Source organism: Camelus dromedarius, chromosome 20 (genome assembly GCF_036321535.1).
Source record: "Camelus dromedarius isolate mCamDro1 chromosome 20, mCamDro1.pat, whole genome shotgun sequence".
NCBI classification, from domain to species: domain Eukaryota; kingdom Metazoa; phylum Chordata; class Mammalia; order Artiodactyla; family Camelidae; genus Camelus; species Camelus dromedarius.
The window spans coordinates 25619786-25639792 of record NC_087455.1 but is presented as its reverse complement, the minus strand read 5'-3'; the positions used below and the strand labels follow the sequence as shown (position 1 = coordinate 25639792).

The 20007-nt window shown below is 37.7% G+C and overlaps 2 protein-coding genes across 11 annotated transcripts in view; one reads left to right on the top strand and one right to left on the bottom strand.

The window, feature by feature from the left end:
- OXR1 (oxidation resistance 1) overlaps window positions 1–5624 on the top strand; it is a 378919-nt gene extending 373295 nt beyond the window's left edge. For 9 of the 10 annotated variants that reach the window (XM_031439482.2, XM_010981859.3, XM_031439480.2 and 6 more), the window contains 3 exons: window positions 53–148; window positions 1724–1797; window positions 3702–5624. In XM_031439482.2, the coding sequence (XP_031295342.1) occupies window positions 53–148; window positions 1724–1797; window positions 3702–3837 (306 nt within the window). In that variant the 3' untranslated portion in view covers window positions 3838–5624. The remainder of the gene's footprint in view (window positions 1–52; window positions 149–1723; window positions 1798–3701) is intronic. The other variant, XM_031439488.2, reaches the window with a different exon arrangement.
- Window positions 5625–9490: 3866 nt separating this feature from the next.
- ABRA (actin binding Rho activating protein) lies at window positions 9491–16566 on the bottom strand. The gene is made up of 2 exons (XM_010981858.3): window positions 15860–16566; window positions 9491–10088 (listed from the first exon to the last, which is right to left on the bottom strand). Exons 1-2 carry the CDS (start codon window positions 16522–16524, stop codon window positions 9611–9613), a joined length of 1143 nt encoding a protein of 380 aa, XP_010980160.1. The 5' UTR covers window positions 16525–16566; the 3' UTR covers window positions 9491–9610.
- Between the last annotated feature and the right edge of the window lie 3441 nt (window positions 16567–20007).

Below are 20007 nucleotides of genomic sequence, written 5' to 3'. Positions count from 1 at the left end.
CTTAATGAAACAAATTAATAGTCATGTCATTGAACATCCTTTTTGTCCTTAGGTTTTTGGTGCATTGGCATCTGAGCCGTTTAAAGTAAGCGATGGCTTTTATGGTACTGGAGAGACCTTTGTCTTTACATTCTGTCCAGAATTTGAGGTAAGGATAGTTACTCCAGTTATATTCAGTTTATAAAAAGATGGCATAATGAAAAGAACTTTGAAATCCTACACACTTGCATTTGTCTCTCAATCTCTGCCTTTTACTGACAGGTAACAGCACTTTTTTGGACCATTCTACGCTTTAACTTTCTTGTGGATAGAATGGGGATCAGAAAATCTAGCAAGGGTGTTTAAAAATTAAATGAAAATCGTGTAACACTTGGCATAGTACCAGGCACATGTCATGGGCTCAGTAAGGAGTATACCTCATTATTTCTATTTTGTTTATGAAATATCATTGTAAAATTCCTAGAAACTTAATGACTAAATAAGTTTAATGATGTAAGTCAGCCTTAAAAACTTAAAAAGTAAATTATTTGGGTTTAAATCAAAAGTGATTACATGATTTCTTTCCCTTTATTGTGGCTTGACTAAAATTAGATATATTCTAATGCTAATAAGATCTAAAATTTAAAGATACACATGAATTTTAGTGAATGTGTGATTCTGTTTAAAATACTGGGTGCAATCTCCACACCTCAGATACATTCAGGTTCAGAATGTCAGACAGTTCCTAGGAGATGAAATTATAATCTTGACAGTAGGAATCATCATAGTTGGTTTAAAAAAAAAAAGAGTTTATCTTTAAAACAGTTTCTATAATGAACAAAATAGGAAGAATCTGATAACACAGTAGGAACTCTCTTAACAAACTTGGGTTTAGGTGGCTCACCAGATTAACCAGTGCTTTCCATTCCTTCCATAGAACATCAGCTGACATCTCCAGCTAACTGGGAGCTTGTAGTTGTTACAGATTTCTGAATCTTCAGTTTTGCTTACTTTCAAACCTTTTTTTGGTGCTTCTATCTGATAACTGTAATAATACGATTAAACAAATATATATCTATGAAAAAGTGAATATTAAAGTTTGTTTTGTTGAAAACTATGATGAATACTTTGGAAAATTTTTATGAAGGTGAAGTGCTATAAATCGCTATTGTATTACGTTTAGGTAGAACTCCTCTGAAAGGTTAAAAATATGTGAGAAATTAACATCTAGAAATTTTACCCTTAAATTTCCCAAGTGTTTTTATGGTCACTGCTCCTTAAAGAAATTGAAACTGAAAATCATAAACATGTGTTATAGGCTTTTATGAGAATGATGATCAGCAAATTCATACCCAAAGAAAAGACTTTGGCCCAATATCAAAATATAAAATATTATCGGATTAACGTACATATATGTTTGATGTTAAAATCAAAGTTAATGGCATCTAATTGAGGTTTTTAAAACTGATTTTCTGTTTTCTTTAACTTTTTTCATTAACCGCCTGATTCTTGACCTGTAAAGTCAGAAAAGTACACGTGTGAAGAAATAATAAGATTTGAGGAATTCAGTTGAAGGTTACATTGCAGTAGAGCACATGCTTTCAAATTTAGTACTACAAACACTGAAACCCAAACCACCAGACCCTTCTACCCCAATTTTTTCTATTCTCAGTATTTCTCTTGCTATCAATCTAGGTTTTTTTAACTTTACCTTCATATTTAAAGCTTCTTTTCATTCGTGTAGGTCTTTAAGTGGACGGGAGATAATATGTTTTTTATCAAAGGAGACATGGATTCACTAGCTTTTGGTGGTGGAGGGTAAGTCTCTTGAACATTTTATCATGATGTTTTTTAAGGAAACTTTAAAAATTCCTTTGTGTTTTTTTATAAAATCATGTATCTTTGGAAACTTTTGACATTAGAATCCTAATTTGTATATTATGAGTGAGAAAGTATGATATTTTCAAGAAGGTGCTTTATTTGAAACTCTTGGTAGAATATTTGTTTATTCATTTTAAAATACTGTTTAGTTGATTTCTTTTTGATTAACACCCATCTTTCAGAGTACAGTGACTCCTTGATATTTGAACAGAAAATATAGTAATCCCTTAGAACTTCTCAAATTTTCAAAAAGCCATGGGTGGTATATTATTTCTCTCAGTTTATAAAAAAGGTCTAAAATTTTTCATGTTATTCTACCCTGGAGACTATTTGAATTGATATTTTAAATAATAGAAATTAGTTTTCCTGCAAAAAATTTTAGTGATGCCCCCACCAGGCACCAAGTTTTCAAGGTTTGTTTTCTTACTTGTTTTGTTTTTACAGTGTGAGTTAATCAGTAATTCGATTTGATTCTTTTGGCTTAGCAAGCACTAAAGGAAACCTGTTTCTTACTGTTTTCCCAACTCCATTTAGTCTTCATGATGTTTGGAGGCAGCTTGCTCTGCTGCTTCCTAGTCTAGACTTCTCAAATAGCCCTTAGCAAACATCAACCCCTTCATTTGGTATTTCTGTCTATCCTTCAGGATCAGACCTAATATCTGCTAAAAACTCCCAAACTTACAGAAGTGTTATTTATTTGTTTCGTACATTTGAGGATCTATGATAATAATTCATTCAGGTCACAGAATCTTGTTAGCCTGAATATTCATTATCCAAAGTGGTTCTAACAAATTCTCTGTAGATAGGTGTTTGGAAGACATAATTTCAGTGATTAAAAAATAACCATGGTTATTATAGCCTTCTCTGAAGGACATAACCAGGTAACTAAAAACCATATTATGTTTTAGTTGTTCGAATCAGCTTATAATGTTTATATGTTCCAATTACACCTTTTTTTGGTGGGGAGGGGGCAGTCATTTGGCCCTACTCCAAATGATAGTCTTACATGTGATTTAGTTTGCTCTCCAGGAAGGCCTCACAAGCAAGTGGCTTATAATTTCAAGCTGTTAAGGGTGCCTTGAGTCTGAAAATAACATATACAATGTCATTAAATATCTGTGGAACTTGGTTTTGATTATATAACCTGCCAATAAGCTAACCGTTGGGTCATTGGATAACAAATTAAGACAAGTTTACAATCTTTGAAAAAGGAGAGTACAGTCTGAGGAAATGGGAACTATAAGAACGTGATATTCCAGAATTCCAAACAGGAGCCCCAAAGAAATGAAAATCATGATGTGATAGACTGAACGTAAGCTTTGGAGTCAATTAGACCTGATTTAGATTCCAGCTTCAACATATACTACATATAGGACCTTGAGCAACTCAAGTCTAAAGTTTCCTCAGCTGTGAATTGGAGATTGAAGTTTTGACCATGTATTTTATTTTAGATGATAGCGAGTTTTTATGTCTCTAAGAAACTCATGTTAGATATATTAAAACCATACAGCAAAGAGAAATCCATAACATCAGGCAAAGAATTAGACAGTAGCACCTGTCTCAAAAGCTAATTCTGTATGAAGTTAATTTTAGAGGGTTCATTTTATTCTTTAATCTGTATATTAAGTGATTTTATAATGGGATATGAACAAAATGAAATTACCTTGTGCTAGTGTGGAAAGGAGTAGGGAATGGTTTAGAAAAAATAATTTTAGAGTTGTTGGATATTGAAATATCTCATTTAAATTAATATTTTATAACTTGTGCAATTATCCTTTTGCAACTTAGGGCATAAGAATTAAAAGATTATCATTAAAACTATTTTTTTTTATGTATAACAGGGGAGAATTTGCCCTTTGGCTTGATGGAGACCTCTACCATGGAAGAAGCCATTCTTGTAAAACATTTGGGAATCATACACTTTCTAAGAAGGAAGATTTCTTTATCCAAGACATTGAAATCTGGGCTTTTGAATGAATATAATGCTCTGTCTTAGCAGGATAATGGCCCAAACCTGACATGGACAAACAAGCCCTGTTTGGAAAGTTCAAGAAGCAATACAATATAACATGTAACTCGTGCTTTAAAATTAGTTCGTATCACCATTTATTACAGCTATAATTTTGGAATTTATTTTTAAAATCATGTTTCTGTCCCAGAGTTCTTTAGGTTTAGACCATGGCATGGGTCCATGCAGTATAACAGCTTTGGTTTTGTCAGAATTTTGGCAGCGTTTTGATCATAGTGACCACCTCATCTACAATCCATGTTATCTCATTCTCCTAATAGGATGGTGCTCTTTTGTTGAAACTGTTTTGATTTATTATTTCTTAAACTATATTCTTATTTTACTAGAGAAGTCTAACTGGGACATTGAGGGAATGAAGGCTAGACAGTGCTATCTATACCTGTGAGGTTGGCACAGGTGACTCGGACATGCTCAACTTAGTTATTCTTATGAGGGGAAAAACACATGCCAAAATAATGCATACTTCATAGACCACTGAGTTCTAGTTTTAATTCACACTATAGCCTTTTTTAAGTTAATTTTTCCTTTATTCTCAATTTCATTTTAATAAAAATGAAATTTGAGGAGAATTCTGATTGTAATAGACCACAGTGCACGTGATATGCAGGTTTGGGCATATGCTTTCATCACTGAATTATCTGATAAAGAATTAGAAAATGACAAAGGAGAATGAGAACTTGATGATTCTACTGGATTTAATATTTCAAGCAAGAAAATATACTATTTACATATTTGTAGCTTAGCAGGGCATTATCATAACTACAAAAACTATGAAACAGATGCATATTTCGTCAACATATTGTGTCAGGTATACTGTTTTATAGTTCTGTTGTTTTAGCCTTGTTGCACACCAAGTCCTAAAATATAGGTTCCTGTTCAAAAGGAAAAAAAACTTGTGATTTTTTTGAGTGGTATATGTTATTAATTACCATTAGCATTCGCTGTTATAAAAGGGCAATGATTAAAGTAGAATATCGTAACTCAGTAGACTTGTTGAATATGCAAACTTACTGTCAAGTGACCTCAAAAAAAAAAAAAAGAAAAGATAGAATATATCAGTAGTTCTTATCCTCTTTTGTAGGAAACCAGTAATAAGCCATCGTGGCAATAATTCATCAGTTAATTTCAAAGCTTCATGTTGTGCAAAAAAAAAAAATCCTGCTGTTATACATGTGACAGTGACCCTGTGCTGAAATTTCAGCTATTCCAGATAAACATTGTATATTATCTTGTAAATATATGTTTAAAGGTAGTTTTGTTCTTATAGAAAGTGTTGATTGCCAGGTTGCTTATAGCACTTTAAATTATTCTAAAAATGAAATTACAAGCCAAATGTGTTGGCTTAAGTAGTTTTAGTTGTATAGTACTTAAATATATTTAGATCTTTTGAAAGTTTAGATAATTATCTAAAGAAAGCATAATGCTAAGGAAAAATAAAATCTGATATTCTATTTAATATGCTATTGCTGAATATGAATATAAATGCAGGGCATCATTTCCTTGTCTATGTAAAGCTCTCATTAAAAGTTACTAACAGTATATAAATTAAATGTTTACAATATAGGGAACTGTAAATAAATATATCAGTTTTTTCCCCCTTTGGTCTTCCACAGCAGTATTATTGTCTTTGTGGAGTTGACTAATCATGAAAAAAAAAAAAAATCCTGTATTGGATTTCAATTACAATAAGGTCATAGTGGTGTATACCAAATAAAATTAAATACATAAGTACAAATTTGAGTTTGGATTTATTGAATAATCAGGTTATTTTGATGTGTAAGAAGTCTTTGATTAAACGTACCACTATCTTTTATGTATGAAAAATGCTTCTAGGAGCTGTGGTGGTGGTGGTGGTGGTGATAATAGTGATGAAGGATGCATTCAAGTAGAGGGAACACCACAGTTTACAAAATGGGGATGTAAGGATACTTGACATGTGAGTAAGTGCAAGTCATTTGTTATTTTTTAATTATGTGGCTGGTGTTTTTGGTGTGGAATGCATAGCAGGGTAAGACTGACTTCATAAAAAGCTTTGTTGTTGTGCAGTGTCAAACTGTAGATTTTTTAAAATCTCATAGCAGTTAAAATTTGAGTGAAGGAATAATGTGATCAAATTTGCACTTTAGGAAGATGTCTGTGAAAAGCAGGTTAGTAGAAAAATTAGAGACAAGGAGACCAATAAACAAAGCTTTTTGAAAAGTCCAGAGGAAAAATGATGAGGCCTGAATAAGAACAGTAGCAACAGTGATAAGAAAGGGAGGCATGGATTTGAAAGAGATTTAGGAATTAGGATTAACAAGGTTTGGCTATTAATTGGATGTCAGAAAAAGTTAAGGGTCGCTCTCAGATTTTTTACTTAGACGCGGGTTATATTATTCATTGAAGTGAGTAATGTGCAAAAAAGAGAAACAAACAGCAAATGGGGAAATTAGGTTAGTTATGGACCTTATTATAGTATGAGAAACTGGACAACGGAGTGAGGGTGGGGACCCTTAATATTCTTTTCTGATAGATAGGAAGATTTTTAAATCAACAACATACATGTAGATGTTGAAGCCATAACCTATGGGTGAGATGCCTTCATTAATGTTTTATAGTCTTCAGAGTATATAGTTCACCTCCTGACTGAGTTTATCCCTAGGTATTTTATTCTTTTTGGTATGATTTTAAACAGGATTTTTTTTTTTTACTTTCTCTTTCTGATAGTTCATTGTTAATCTATAGAAAAGTAACATTTCTGTATATTAATCTTGTAGCCTGCAACTTTATGGAATTTATTCTGAGAGTTTTTTGGAGGAGACATTAGAGTTTTCTATATATAGTATCATGTTGTCTGCAAATAGTGACAGTTTTACTTCTTCCTTTCCAATTTGATTGCTCTTTAGTGGGCATCCTTGTCTTGATCTTAGTGGAAATGCTTTCAGCGTCTTCATCATTGAGTATGATGTTAACTGTGGGTTTGTCATAAATGGGCTTTCTTATGTTGTGCCCTGTTTATATGAACTTTGATGACAGTTTTAGTCTAAAAAGATGTTGAATTTTGTTAAATTCTTTTTATGCACCTATTGAGATGATCGTGTGATTTTTGTCTTTACTTTTGTCAGTGTATTGTATCACATTGATTAATTTGCAGATATTGAATCATCCTTGCATCCCTGAAATAAATCTCACTGGATCACAGTGTTTAATCTTTTTAATATATTGTTGAACTTGGTTTGCTAGTATTTTGTTGAAGATTTTTGCATCTTTATTGACAGAGATATCGGCCTATAATTTCCTTACTTGTCATGTCTTGTCTGGTTTTGGTATCAGGGTGATGGTGACCTTTAGAATGAATTCGGGAGCATTCCCTCCTTTTCAGTTTCCTGTATTAGTAATAGTTTGAGGAGAACTGGTATTAGCTCTTCTTTATATGTGTGGTAGCATTCCCCTGTGAAGCCATCTGTTCCTGGACTTTTGTTTGCTGGGAGTTTTTTAAGTATTAACTCAGTTTCACTACTAGTGATTGATCTGTTCAGATTATTTCTTCCTGATTCAGTCTTGGAAGATTGTATGTTTCTAGAAATTTATCAATTTCTTCTGCATTGTTCAGTTTGTTGGCATATAATTGTAATATTCTTATTATTTTTTTGTTATCTTGTGATACTGGCTGTAATTTCTCCTCTTTCATTTCTTATTTGGGTCCTCTTTTTTTTTTCCCCTAATGAGACTGGTTAAAGGCTTATCAGTTTCTTTCAAAAGAAAACAAACAGTTCTTGGTTTCGTAGATTTTTTATTTTGTTGCTGTTTTCTCTCTGATCTTTACTATTTCCTTCCTTCTCCCTACTTTGGGCTTTCCTTGTTTTTTTTTTTTTTTCTAATTCCTATAGATGGTAGTTTAGGTTGTTTGAGGGATTTTTTGTGTCTTGAGGCAGGCTTGTATCACTATAACTTCCCTCTTAGAACTGCATTTGCTGTGTCCCCTAGATTTTGGAGAGTTGTGTTTTTATTTTTGTCTTGAGTTTGTTTCTGATTTCCTTTATAATTTCTTCATTGACCCGTAGTTTTTTAGGATCTGTGTCAATCCCTTCACAAACTGTTATTGTTATTGTCCAGAGTTGAATATGATTAAACTCTTCTAAGGCCTTTGTCTAAATGTTCCATCAATACTAGAAGTAACCCAAGTTGCACTTTATAATTTTGTATTTCAAACACAAGAGAATGGTATTGTGGAATATAACTTTACAATAGTGTTATAAAAACAACAGAAAATACAAGAGAATATCTTTTATTCCTGTGCCATGTCTTTAAATTTTGACATAGGTTTCACTGTTGTAGTAAAATGTACATCTTATATGAAATTCTATTTAGAAATATTAGTCATTTGTAATGTAATAAATCTATTATGGAAACAAAAATGTACAAACTTTCTTCTTTAAGAAGATATTGGAACTTTCAGTTTGAAAGACAGTTATACATAAAAACAAACATAACTCCTAAGGTAGTTTAATTCATACTTTATATTAAACCTAACACCTAACAATTATGAGTTTCTATTATTTTGAGGTATTATAATTTGAGATTAATTTCTAGATTTAACGCCAAAGTGCTATAATATCATTTAGTAACTTCTACTGAGTTCCATAAGAATTGTAATCTCACATTTCATTGTTTTTAGAATTATGTAAGGTACATTAAATCTAATTGAGAAAAATTGAGAAGTAACAGATTAGTGTCAAGTAAATTTTTCCTTGTCATCATTAAACTGTACTTTTTACCTTGGCACAATTAATATTGCTCTTTTAGGTCTTTCAAATGTTTTCATAAAGTTTGGTAAAGCATGAAGTAAATTAAAATGTCTTGCCTGTTTCTGGTCTAACCATGATTCTGTCAGATTCTTCTACACTGACTATTGCACTTCATCTTAGCATTTTCTGTATTTCTACCTCAATGTATATTGACATAAATGTAGGCAGCATGAGTCATTAAGGTTTTAAAAAAAACAAACTTCCCCAAGAGGTCCTACAAAATCAGGTAAATCTGAATCTCCCACCTCTGCTTTACTTTCAGAGTGAAGGCAAACATAACTGCCTTGTCGGTCGGCTGTAAGACCTCCAGCAATGTCTGGTTTTGTGTGATCTGTGCAAATCACACCAGAAGGTGTGGGAAGGATAGCTAACTCCTATTGGAAACCTATTTAAATTCCAAGGCCACAGGGAAATTCCAGCAATTTCAACATCTTATTTGAAAACAACTTTTAACTTATGTGCTTATTTTGTAAGTGATGCTATGATAAAAATAACAGGACAAAGTCAAACTTCTCAGAAAATTTTAAGTTTAGCTTTGCCAAACTTAATGGAATTCTTTTTTTTCCTGAAAAATAACACATCATAATACATTTTGCTGATATTTACCTAAAGCCAGCATTCTTAAATATGATAATTACTTAAACATCGGTAATAATTTTTGGAAAGAATAGCCAAATATTTTTGCCTAAAAGGGTAAGTGAAATTTCAAATAGTTACACTATTGTATATGGATAACCCTTGATGCGTTTTCTGAAATGCTTTGTGTGTGCCTTCTCAAAATGTTGCTCAGAAATAGAGTGCCAAAAGTCATTTATGTGAAAATTGTTTAATGTTTAATAATTTATACCAGAGCAGTTTGCCTTTTAATTTTCCCTACATTAGCATTTAGCATTAAGACAAGAGTGGGTCAAGTTTGACATGTGTCCCCGAAGGTTCACACTAGCAGAGTAATCACAACATGGTCATCTCGGCCTTGCCATAACATCTCCCCTTCGAAGTCAACCAGTCCGTGCTTCCTGGCACGCATGAGAATGCCCACTACTTTATCTGAAATACGAACATATCTGTCAAAGAGATCTCCAAAAGTAACCTGGATCTTGCCGTCCTGCCGGGGGAGAGCCATCGTGCGGATGATGAAGCACATGTCCATGATCTCTCTGTAGATGTGCTCCTCCGCCCGCTTAGCCCTCTCCGCAGTCTTGGTTCCTTCCTTAGGGCGGCCGTAGCCTTCATCTCCTTTGTGCAGGCGGGTGGACATGGCCAACTCGTAATCAAACTCCTCACTGAAAGGATTGAGCTTCTGCGATTGTATGTGTTCATCCGCCCACTGCTGCCACCTCCCTTTCAGGGTGCCCACTTGCCTGTATTTCCGCTGGGCCTTGCAGTTGAGTTTCTCCGTAAATCTATTTGCCCTAAGAGAGAGGGTGAAGAATCAAGACTTGATGTTTTAACACCCACGCGTTGCTTTCTACTTGTGTCTCTTGTGCACATGCATCGTAACGTAAGTCTGTCATTTTTTTCATTGTAAAAAATGTAAACACAATTCACAAAAATAAGAAATGAAAGTAGAAAAATCATGCACAATGGGACCATTGCTCTTAGTTTGGCGTTATGTCCTTCTAAATTATTTTCTCCATGAATAACAGTAATGTTTTAAGCTCCATGAAATAATACTAAACTGTATTTCAGGAAAAAGGCTTTCTTTCACAAATATAATGCAGTATGTGTATCTGAAGGTTGCATGTTTGCATTTCAGAGCTGGTGTCGTAAGTGTATTAAAGGAATGCATGTTACATAGGACTTCAGAAGCCAGTTATTTCTCTAAAATAAGGCTTGTACCAGCACAATACATTGTCATCTTCACCCATGTATAGATTTTTATATATCAATTTTTAATAAAGCATATCTACTAGTATCAGTGATGCACCACGAATTTTGAAATAGATGACCCTGGCAATAATACCATCTGTCAGACACCACGTGCTGGCATTCTTCTCAGCACTCTTGTTAATACTTACACGACCATTTTATGAGGTAAGTGCTGCTAATCTCACCTCACAGATGAGGAAACTGAGGCCAGAGGAGTTCCTTAACTTGCTTAAAGTCACAAAACTATCAAGTGATGGAGCTGGGATTTGAACCACAGTTAAGCCAGCTCCACAGTCTGTGTAGAACTGCTGTTAGCTATGTCCCTAAACCAGTGAAAGAGGCGGGACTCAGACTGTGAAGCTCAGTCCAGTGCTCTGCCCGCTGTGCGAGGGCGCTGCTCAGCCTGCCGGCACAGTGTCTAATCAGCCGGTGCGTGTGTTTCACGTGTGTGTGTCGACCTTTTTTTCTCTAGGTCTCTTTGCCTTCGTGAGTAAAGCATGAACTCTTGGACTATCTACAAGTCATAAATTTTGTATCCCTCATCCTCACAAGCGACTCACCCATCCCCCAACACCTAGTGGCTTCATGTCAGGGTGCATTGGACCTGGAGATGCAGACCAGTGTGGAAATTGCTTTTGTGAATGGTGTGCCCGAATGCAGCAGCCCCTCCTATCTGAACTCTTGCATCTTGCAGTTCAAAACCCAGGAAGTGGTCAGATGTGGGTATTCCTCGCTGTCCATACTCCCTTCCTGAAATCTTGTTATCCAGATGAAGGAAACAGATGTGGATAGGGAGGCACACGTGCATGCTTTGCTAGAGGAATGACATCCACTAGGTGGCGAACTTTCATTAATTTCCACGCTTTGTGTTTCCTAAAGCCCTACCCTTGCTGCATTCAGTTTCATTATCACAAGAGAATGCAAACTAGGAATACACTGCTGCGTAGAACTCAAATACTCTTTGCAGCCACATGGAGAATAGTGTATGACAAAGTTAACAGGGAAAAAGCAGCATACAAAACCTGTATATGCAATTATTACAACGTTAAAAAATCATATGTATGGAAAAGTGCTAGGAACTACACTGCCCAGAAGTGGAATGGATTTCCCTGAGCCCTGCTGGTCCTCACCATCATCTGCCTCTCCAAAGACTGTCCCTGCTGAGCTGCCCAGAGCAGGGGCTGCTCAGTCTCATGATCAAAGCAGAGTAAACACTTTTTCCCCTTGGAACGATGGCAGTCCATGTCAGGCTTAGTCTTCAATAACAAGCCCAAAGGCCATCCCAGCAGAACCCAAAGCTCATGCCAGATTTGAGTCTGGGACATCCTGCTGGAGAAGAGACGTGAAATACATCCTCCCCCTAAGGAGTGTCTGGGCACTTTGAAGTGTTCAGATTATCATCCAGAGGTAATTTGTTTAAGCTATATATTACATGTGTCTGATTCTTTTATGTAGTAATTTGTTTTCTTCTAATTTTAATTAGGAACTTAAATTCCCTAAGCATTGAAACTGTGTCATTTGGGATAAGGGTTGGAGTTGGTGAGGTAATAACTTGATGAAGAGAAACATCTAAAAAAGCACCTTCTAAATCTTAATGTCCATTTGTTATTTTGTCAAATTGCAATTCTCAGTAATAAGAGAGAAGGAAAGCAAAAGAATTGGTCCTATAAGCAAGAATTAGAAAATAGAGTTGTTTAAAAAAAAGTACTAGGAAGTAATATACCTTAATAAGTATTTAACTTTATCTGTTTTAATTTAACTTTATCTTTAATAATGATCTGCATTATTTTTGTATTTTAAGAAGTCTGAAAGTATTAAATGAGGATTAAAAAGTCTTACACCCTGAGTATCTTTTTGATCAATGAATACAAGAATCAAAAACTAACCTATTCTGTTTGTTTTTAAATTTTCAAGTAAAAATGTGAATAATGGTTTAGATTGAGCTTTATTAATTTTTTATTAATTTTGGGGGGGAGCAGGTAATAGGTTTATTTATTTATTTTTTAATGGAGGTACTGGGGATTGAACCCAGGACCTTATGCTTGCTTATCTATAGCCTCCCCCACTAGATTGAGCTTAGAAAGACAATCTAGTATAAATTTATAGAAAGCAAAGCAGTGTTCAAAGACTGGCATCACACCCGTATCTTAGGAGAGAATATTTGTCCGTCATTGAAGCAAAGAACTTCTCCACCCTTTCCAGCTTTTCAGGGAAGTTCTGGGGAGAGTCTGCTCCTTTGTGCAGTGGTTTGCTTGCTCTTCTCCACAGGAAGAGCAATGGGAGCATGACATCCAGGGGGTCACATTTATCAGAAGCAGGGCAACTGCATTCAGAACTGTGCTCTCTGCTCTGTTGTCAGCCAGGTTTGGGAGCCAGGCCCCTGCTTCTCCTTGCAGGTTGGTACCCGTCCTCGGAGTCCATGGAAAGAGTTCCGAGCTCTAGAACTGGGGGCAAATATCAGAAAGCTATACTTTTCCCTTCGTTTCTAGCAAAGTTCTTCAGTATAGTTACACCAAAACACTGCACCTTGGGAGCTATTGGGATTCTATTCATTAAGCTGATACTTTGAGCTCCATTTGATTCCTTAAGTCTGTTCTCTCCTGAGAGTCCGTCGAGAATAGTGGTTAAGAACACAAGCTGGCATCAGCCTTCCCAGCATCGTCACTTACTAGCTCTACGACTTGGACACGTCTCCATGTTTAGTTCCCTTTTCTATAAAATGCATCCTCATGCTCAACCACTATCGTTTTTGTTGAACAGGACTTGGAGGAGAGAATGGATGTGATTGTCATTTTAATACTGCACCATTACTGTATGGGAAAGGGATAAAATTTCCTTTGTCTGAAGGAGCTGAACCAAACAAGTCTCATAGCTATACAATCAAAAGACTAAATATATATAAAAAAAAAGCATAGAATAGAAATCATTTTCATAGTAAAGCCCAAATTGGCAAAACATTATTGGTATAGAATATCTCCATTTTGCCAAACCTGGCTTGTTTGTTCCTGTTATCCATAAAGCATCTTACTCACCAAGAAAACTTTCTTTCTACTTAAACACCCGTGGTACATAATTTTCTCCATATTAATGGATATGGGGAAAGAATGGTGCTTAGAACTAAAAATAAGGGAACAAAACCCCCTTTCACATAGGTTTACTCAGTAATGCCACATTCATTTCTCAAGCAGCATTTGAGAGTCCCATCAGGCAAGAAGTCCCTTTAGACTTCTGCTGAAGCTTCCTGAGCACAGCTAGGATTACTGCTGACATTAAGTGCTGTTGCTACATGCAACATTCTGGTACCCTGTGTACTCTAGGACTGAGCGAAAGGAACCAAAGAAGGAAAGAAGAGATTTACTTGCCATTCCAACTGCTTCCAACCCCGAGAGCCAGTCTCCTAGCATCTTGAAGTGTTAGGATCACCAGGGCTGGCGCCCTGCATTATAATGAGTACAACTTATTAGGTAGCTTCTCTGGGTCCCCTGCTTTACATAATTAATACCAGAGTACGTCCATGGATTATATCTTATTTTCAGATGAGAACAAAGAGACTTAGGCTTTGCCAGAGTAACCACAATTCAAACCTAATTGTCTCTCAAGCTTACGAACCTCTCTGTGATACTAAGAAGGTGTCCATGTACATGTCTGATTGCAGGAACCATGAGATGGGTCTAGGATACAAATTCCCACTTCCAGATGGGACAGTCTAGAGTGGTGGTCATGGGCTGCACAACCTTATACAAACCCTTAATATTTCTCTGTCTCATGTTCCCATCTGTTGAATGAAGATAATGATCATGCTCACCCCATGAGAATGTTGTGAGGATTAAATGAATAAACATATGAATAACCCTTAGACAAGTGCCAAAGAGTACATGCTTTAGAGATTGGTGTCAGCTGTCATCTCTCTACCTCTGGCCAATTCAAAATGTGCTGCCAGGAAGCTCTTCTTTGTGCCATCCTCAGTCTTCATTCTGTTGGAGTCTATTACTCCATTCTCTAGCACACACACACCCATCCCCACCCCCCGAACCCCAATCCACAAGGCCAGAATTTAGACCATGGTTCCATGTGTTCGGGTAGAATAGTGATTTCTGATTTTGAATTCCTGTGTTAGTGTAAGCAGAGCAAAATCCCAGATCTCTGAACCCAGCCTCAAGGTACCACATGAGAAGTAGCACCGTGTCTGGTTTGAAAACTTTTCCATGTGGAGACAGGCGCACATGTCTTAGCTTCATCACTAACTTGCTGGGTGAACTTCCCCTCTGAGCTTCAGTGCTCTCATCCCTGAAATGGGGTATATTACCTACACCATGGGATTGTGAGGGTTCAAAAAACAAATCACATAAAATACCCATAGCACACATTAAATGCACAAGGGTACCTAAGTTTACCGTTTCATTTTTTCTTGAAAGCTTTCAATATAGTAGTTCTAATTCCTTCAAAACACCTTTAAAGTCACAAACTAGGACAACTTTTTGTCAAATTCGGCAACCAGTTTCATTCTTTACTTTCTGATTGTTTCATAAAACTTGAAAAGCACACCTACACATCTAACTGTTCCCAGAGGGAGTCAGTTTATCACACCAAAGACTTTTCCCCTATTTTGATATCCTGTGGTTGGGAGTGAGAAATACTGACTTTATGTTATGTAAGATAGAGTTCCTGTCTTGAAATAAAGCATGTATTTCTTGTCAGAATAAATGTATCAGGTTGAGCTAGTCGTGTGTGTGTGTGTGTGTGTGTGTGTGTAGAACATTTAAGACCTATTTCAAGCATGTAATACAGGAATTTGAACTTGGGTCTGTCTGACCTCAGAGGCTTCTCTTAAGTTAGTCAGCTGCCTCTCACTCTACAGAGTCCTAGAGATCCGTGTGCCACGGGCACCATTTGGATAGATGTGTCTCCCGATAATGTTATAGATTGACTTGGGACAAGGTACAGGTTTCTCCAATCAGTCTACCAGCAAATACTTTTCTCTGCAGAGAAACAAACCATGTGTTACTCATTATAGAAATGATTTAACAATTTTCCCCCAATCGGATACCCCTCTGGTGGCTTCATCTTTGTTGAGGCTGAAACTTCAGTGCTCAGCTGAAAACAGAAAGCAAAACCCAACGGTGCAGGCCCTTGGCCCAAAGGTCCGTGACCGAGCTCAGCACCACCCTCTTGGCCAAGGGGCATGCCTTCCCCCAGCCCTGGCTGCCTGCGCCACCTTTCAGATTCTCACTCTGACTTTGGTAAGTACTTCCCTGCCCTCTGGGTTCCCAGAGCCGCTGAGGGCTCAGAGGAGCTGAAAGACGTGTTCACTTACTGGGAGGGCAAGGGGCGTTTGATTCTGACAAAGGCCAACTGCTCTCCGTCCTGCTCCGGCCTCTCCTCCGTCTCCCCTCCGTAGCCGCTGTCCTCTGTGTCTACGCTGTCGCTCCTGCACTGGGGCTGCTCCTGTTCCATCTCCTTCCAGCCTCTGGTCAGCTCAGATACCAGGTGGGCGCATTTCCTCCTCCGCGTTGGGGAGCCGTGGCTGCGGAGGATTCGGTCAATGTCGTCCTCTGGCTGCCCAGGTTCAAGCACGTCCCCCTCCTCGTATCTGTGGCTCAGGTGGCTCATATCCCCTCCTCTCTCATAAGCCTTGCTGACAACCGTTTTGGTCACCTCTTTCCTTTTGATATGAGAGGCCTCAGTGTTTGCCTCTGAGCTTTGTCCGTCGCCATGTACCTCTGGCTTTGGGGAGGGAGGCTTCTGGGCCCTCCGAGCTTTCCAGTGGGTTGCTGGGTGTATCACTGGACTGGAAGCTTGGGGTGGGTCCTGGGTCCCTCCTGGCATCCAGCCCGCGGGCTCCTGGGCCTGCCTGGTGCTGTTCTCATTTGCCCACTGCTGCCAGCCTCGGGCCAAGGTGATAACCAGGGTGGCGGTGCGGACCTTCCGGAGGGCAGTCTTGGCCGGCCCCTCCCCGCTTTCCTTTTCTCCCGGAGCCATGCTACCCTTCCCCTCTCTGCCGACAGCCTGGGCACCGGCTGAAAGGAGTGTGGACCAGCGGAGGGCCTGGGATTTAAATAGAAGCAGGGTGTGGGGTGAGAAGAGAGTTTGGTGACGGTGGAAACTATGTCAAGCATTTCTTGCCAAGACGTGGTGCCTTCGCCCTGACGGTGTTCTTTTTTTAAACCGGACGGTTCCAGTTTCATCACAGCAGAGGGACATCTCTGCTGGTGAAGGACAGTGATCCCTGCACTCCCTTTCTTCTCCAAGTGCCAGAGTGGAAATTACTAGATCTGATCATGTGCTCAGCCTTAGGTTTTTTCCTGACCTTAAAATATGGTCCTACCATTTATAGGAGCATAAAATAATGCACAAGTTGTGCTGGGAACATTATAGGTTAGTTTCCCTTAAAACCTCAGCAGCCCTCAACATAGCTCTTAACTCGTCCCATTTTTTAGCTGAATACAATGACATAACTTCCTAGAGCTAACATATCCGGGACTGCACACCCAGATCTCTGATTCAAAGCATGTGCCGCCTCGTTTCATTCTACTTATGGAAGGGCCTAAGTTGCCTTTTGCTTTTGTCTTCAACTCTACTTGATACAGACTTTAGAAGTCACCTCATCCAACCTCCATTTTCCAGATGAGAAAACTAAAGCCCAGATTGGGGGGGGGGGGCAGGTGGCCAGGTGTTCTAGTCCCAAGTTAGAATTATTGTATAGACAGGTCATATTAATATACAGGACGATGGTCCAAATTGTTGTCCAGTTTTTTTTTAAGTCTAAATTGAGACCTACACATGCATAGAATTTCATAGATTATTACAACAAATTTTTTCAAATATTTTGTTAAATAAGGCTGTTTAAAGACAAAATAAGTGAATGCTATCAGAGGCAACCCCCACCTGACTTTTTGTTTTTAATAACACAACCTTTCTTAGCAGAACTTTAAGTTCATGCAAAAAAAAGCCATTTTTTCAATTCTCAGAACAAAGAGTAAAATATATATATTTTTAAAGCACTGATAAATAGGTCATTTGGACCAAAAAACAAGACCATCTATGAGGTGATTTAAACTAGATAAAAGTGCTCAGGGCTCAGCAATGAGTAATGTCTTAAAGTAAGACAAAGTTTTTTTCATATGCCAATTCTATAGACTTTAAAACTATCCTTTCCTCCAATCGTGACATGCAGTTAACTGATTGAAAACTGCTGTGTAAGAGCATAAAAAAGGTATGGACTTTAATTACTTATGATGGTGAGAGATTTATTTTTTAAAAATGTTGATGTCAGTTTTTCATCATGTAGGTCATTTACCTCCTAGGATTAAGACAGTTGGGGAGAGGATTTAATACTCTATCCAGAAATCTATCAGATGTATTTCAGAGTTCCACAGCATATGATAATGTTAACTGTAATCCAGCAATGCAGAGACAAAATCCCTTTTGATTAAGAGAAAATTGGATCACAAGAGAAGAACACCATTATAAAGATCTCAATCTGCATCTGGAATTTCTGGCATTCTTTCTTGGAATGTAGGTACCCTGAAGACTGCTTGGTTCCTGTTAGATTCCCTTCACCCACTTGGAATGCCTTGGGAAAAAATGAGTTCCTCAGAGACGTCCATGAACTCAACCCAGGAGCAGGCTAATTTATAACTCAAAGGGACTTTCCTGCGTCCCTGCCCACACCTGCTCTGCATTCAGTTCTTACAAGGGGAGGAGAAATGGAAACAGCGGAGTGTTATTAGCATTTCACATATTAACAGGCATTGCAGTGAGCTGCCTGGGGTTTGAGGCTGTCAGCAGACAGTCATGGCAAAAAAACAGAGGCAGCTCCTAAAAGAATCTGGTCATTCCTCCTGAGATTTCGCTTCCATGGCAACTGTGGTCCTTCACTCGTACTTCTTCAGAAAAGAATGTAAAATCCTTTTCTTCCTCATGTCTGCTTTGGGCACCCCCTTCCTGAAGAAAGGTCTGTATGCTACCTATTCTGCATCTTAGAAGAAATGTTATATCTTCCTTCTCAGTCTACATCTAGGTTTTTACGAGTAAAGAATTCTTCTACTTCAATGGAAGGTGTAAAAGGTATAAAAGAAATGAAAATAAAGTCTCAAAGACAAAGATATGTTGAAATAAGTAGTTTACAATGTGAATTTCCTTTGAGACTGTGAGATTAGAAACTGTAGGTGAAGATGTGAATCTGATTAATGAACTAATTACCACCTAAGAAACTTGTCATTAGTGTGAAAGTGTTTTTTAAAAAAATACTAGTTATTATTTGATCATATGGGTAATACTAAGGAAAGGAGGGAGTTACATTTCTACACGTCTCTGTATGATACACTTAGAAGCCAGGAGAGCCAACCCTTACCACCAGCTGTATAATCTTACTAAAGAGACTTTAGAAACCTACGTTTGCTCCAAGCTCATACGAAATAATTATTTCATTGATCCTTTCTGCATAAACATGTTAAGTCCTTTACTTGTTTAGTTACAGAAAAGTGGGAATGAAAAGACTTTAATGGAAAGCAAAAAAAAACCTTTTGATTTCAATTGAATTTCCTTAACTCAGTGCTCGCAGAATGCATACAGTAGGTGATGCCTGATGGTAAACAATATGGGAGAGAGCTTAAGTAAAGCTGAATAAAACAGAACCTACTCTTAAGGTCTTCCCAGTCCAGCCAGGAGAAGAAAGGCGTACAACTGCCTTTAATAGTTTGGGAGAGAGTTACATGAGAAATAGAAATAAAGCTTTATGGGCTCACTGAGCACAAGGTGACTGACTATTGGAAGTACTTTTGGTCCTTTATCTGATCCTTAAAAGATAAGGAAAACTTGACCAGGTGGAGAAAGGGTGCTCTGATCGGAAGAAACACCATGAACAAAGTTACGAAGGCGTTAAGACACATGGTACTCTTAGAGGCCTTCTAATGGTCCAGCACAGGGACCACAAACTCAAATACCCGCAGGTCACTTACATGCCTGCCGTGAGTTGGGCTGGGGACACGACATCGTGAGGTGAGAACTGTGGGCAAACACTGCTGGTGAAGTAATGTTTCAGGAGAAGAGGATTCTTACATGAACTCTCCCGCTTCTATTTAAAGACATTTTTAAGATGACAGTTAACTAACACACACACACACACACACACACACACACACTCTCTCTCTCTCTCTCTCTCTCTCTCTCTCTCTCTCTCTCTCTCTCTCTCTCTCTCTCTCACACACACACTACTGGGGGAACCTGCACAGTGTAGCATGTTTTTGGACCAGATTCTGTGGGCCCCCAGTTTATGACCTTTAGGGAAGCACATTCAGCATTTATAGGGTAAGGACGAGAAGCCAGGGAGCAGTAAGACAGGCCTTTGAAGAAGTAAGTTGGAGCTATATTGTGACAAACACCTTGCTAAGGAATCAGTATTTTATCAAATGGGACTCACTGCATCACTGAAAAATATTAACCTTCAATGTGGTTGAATCT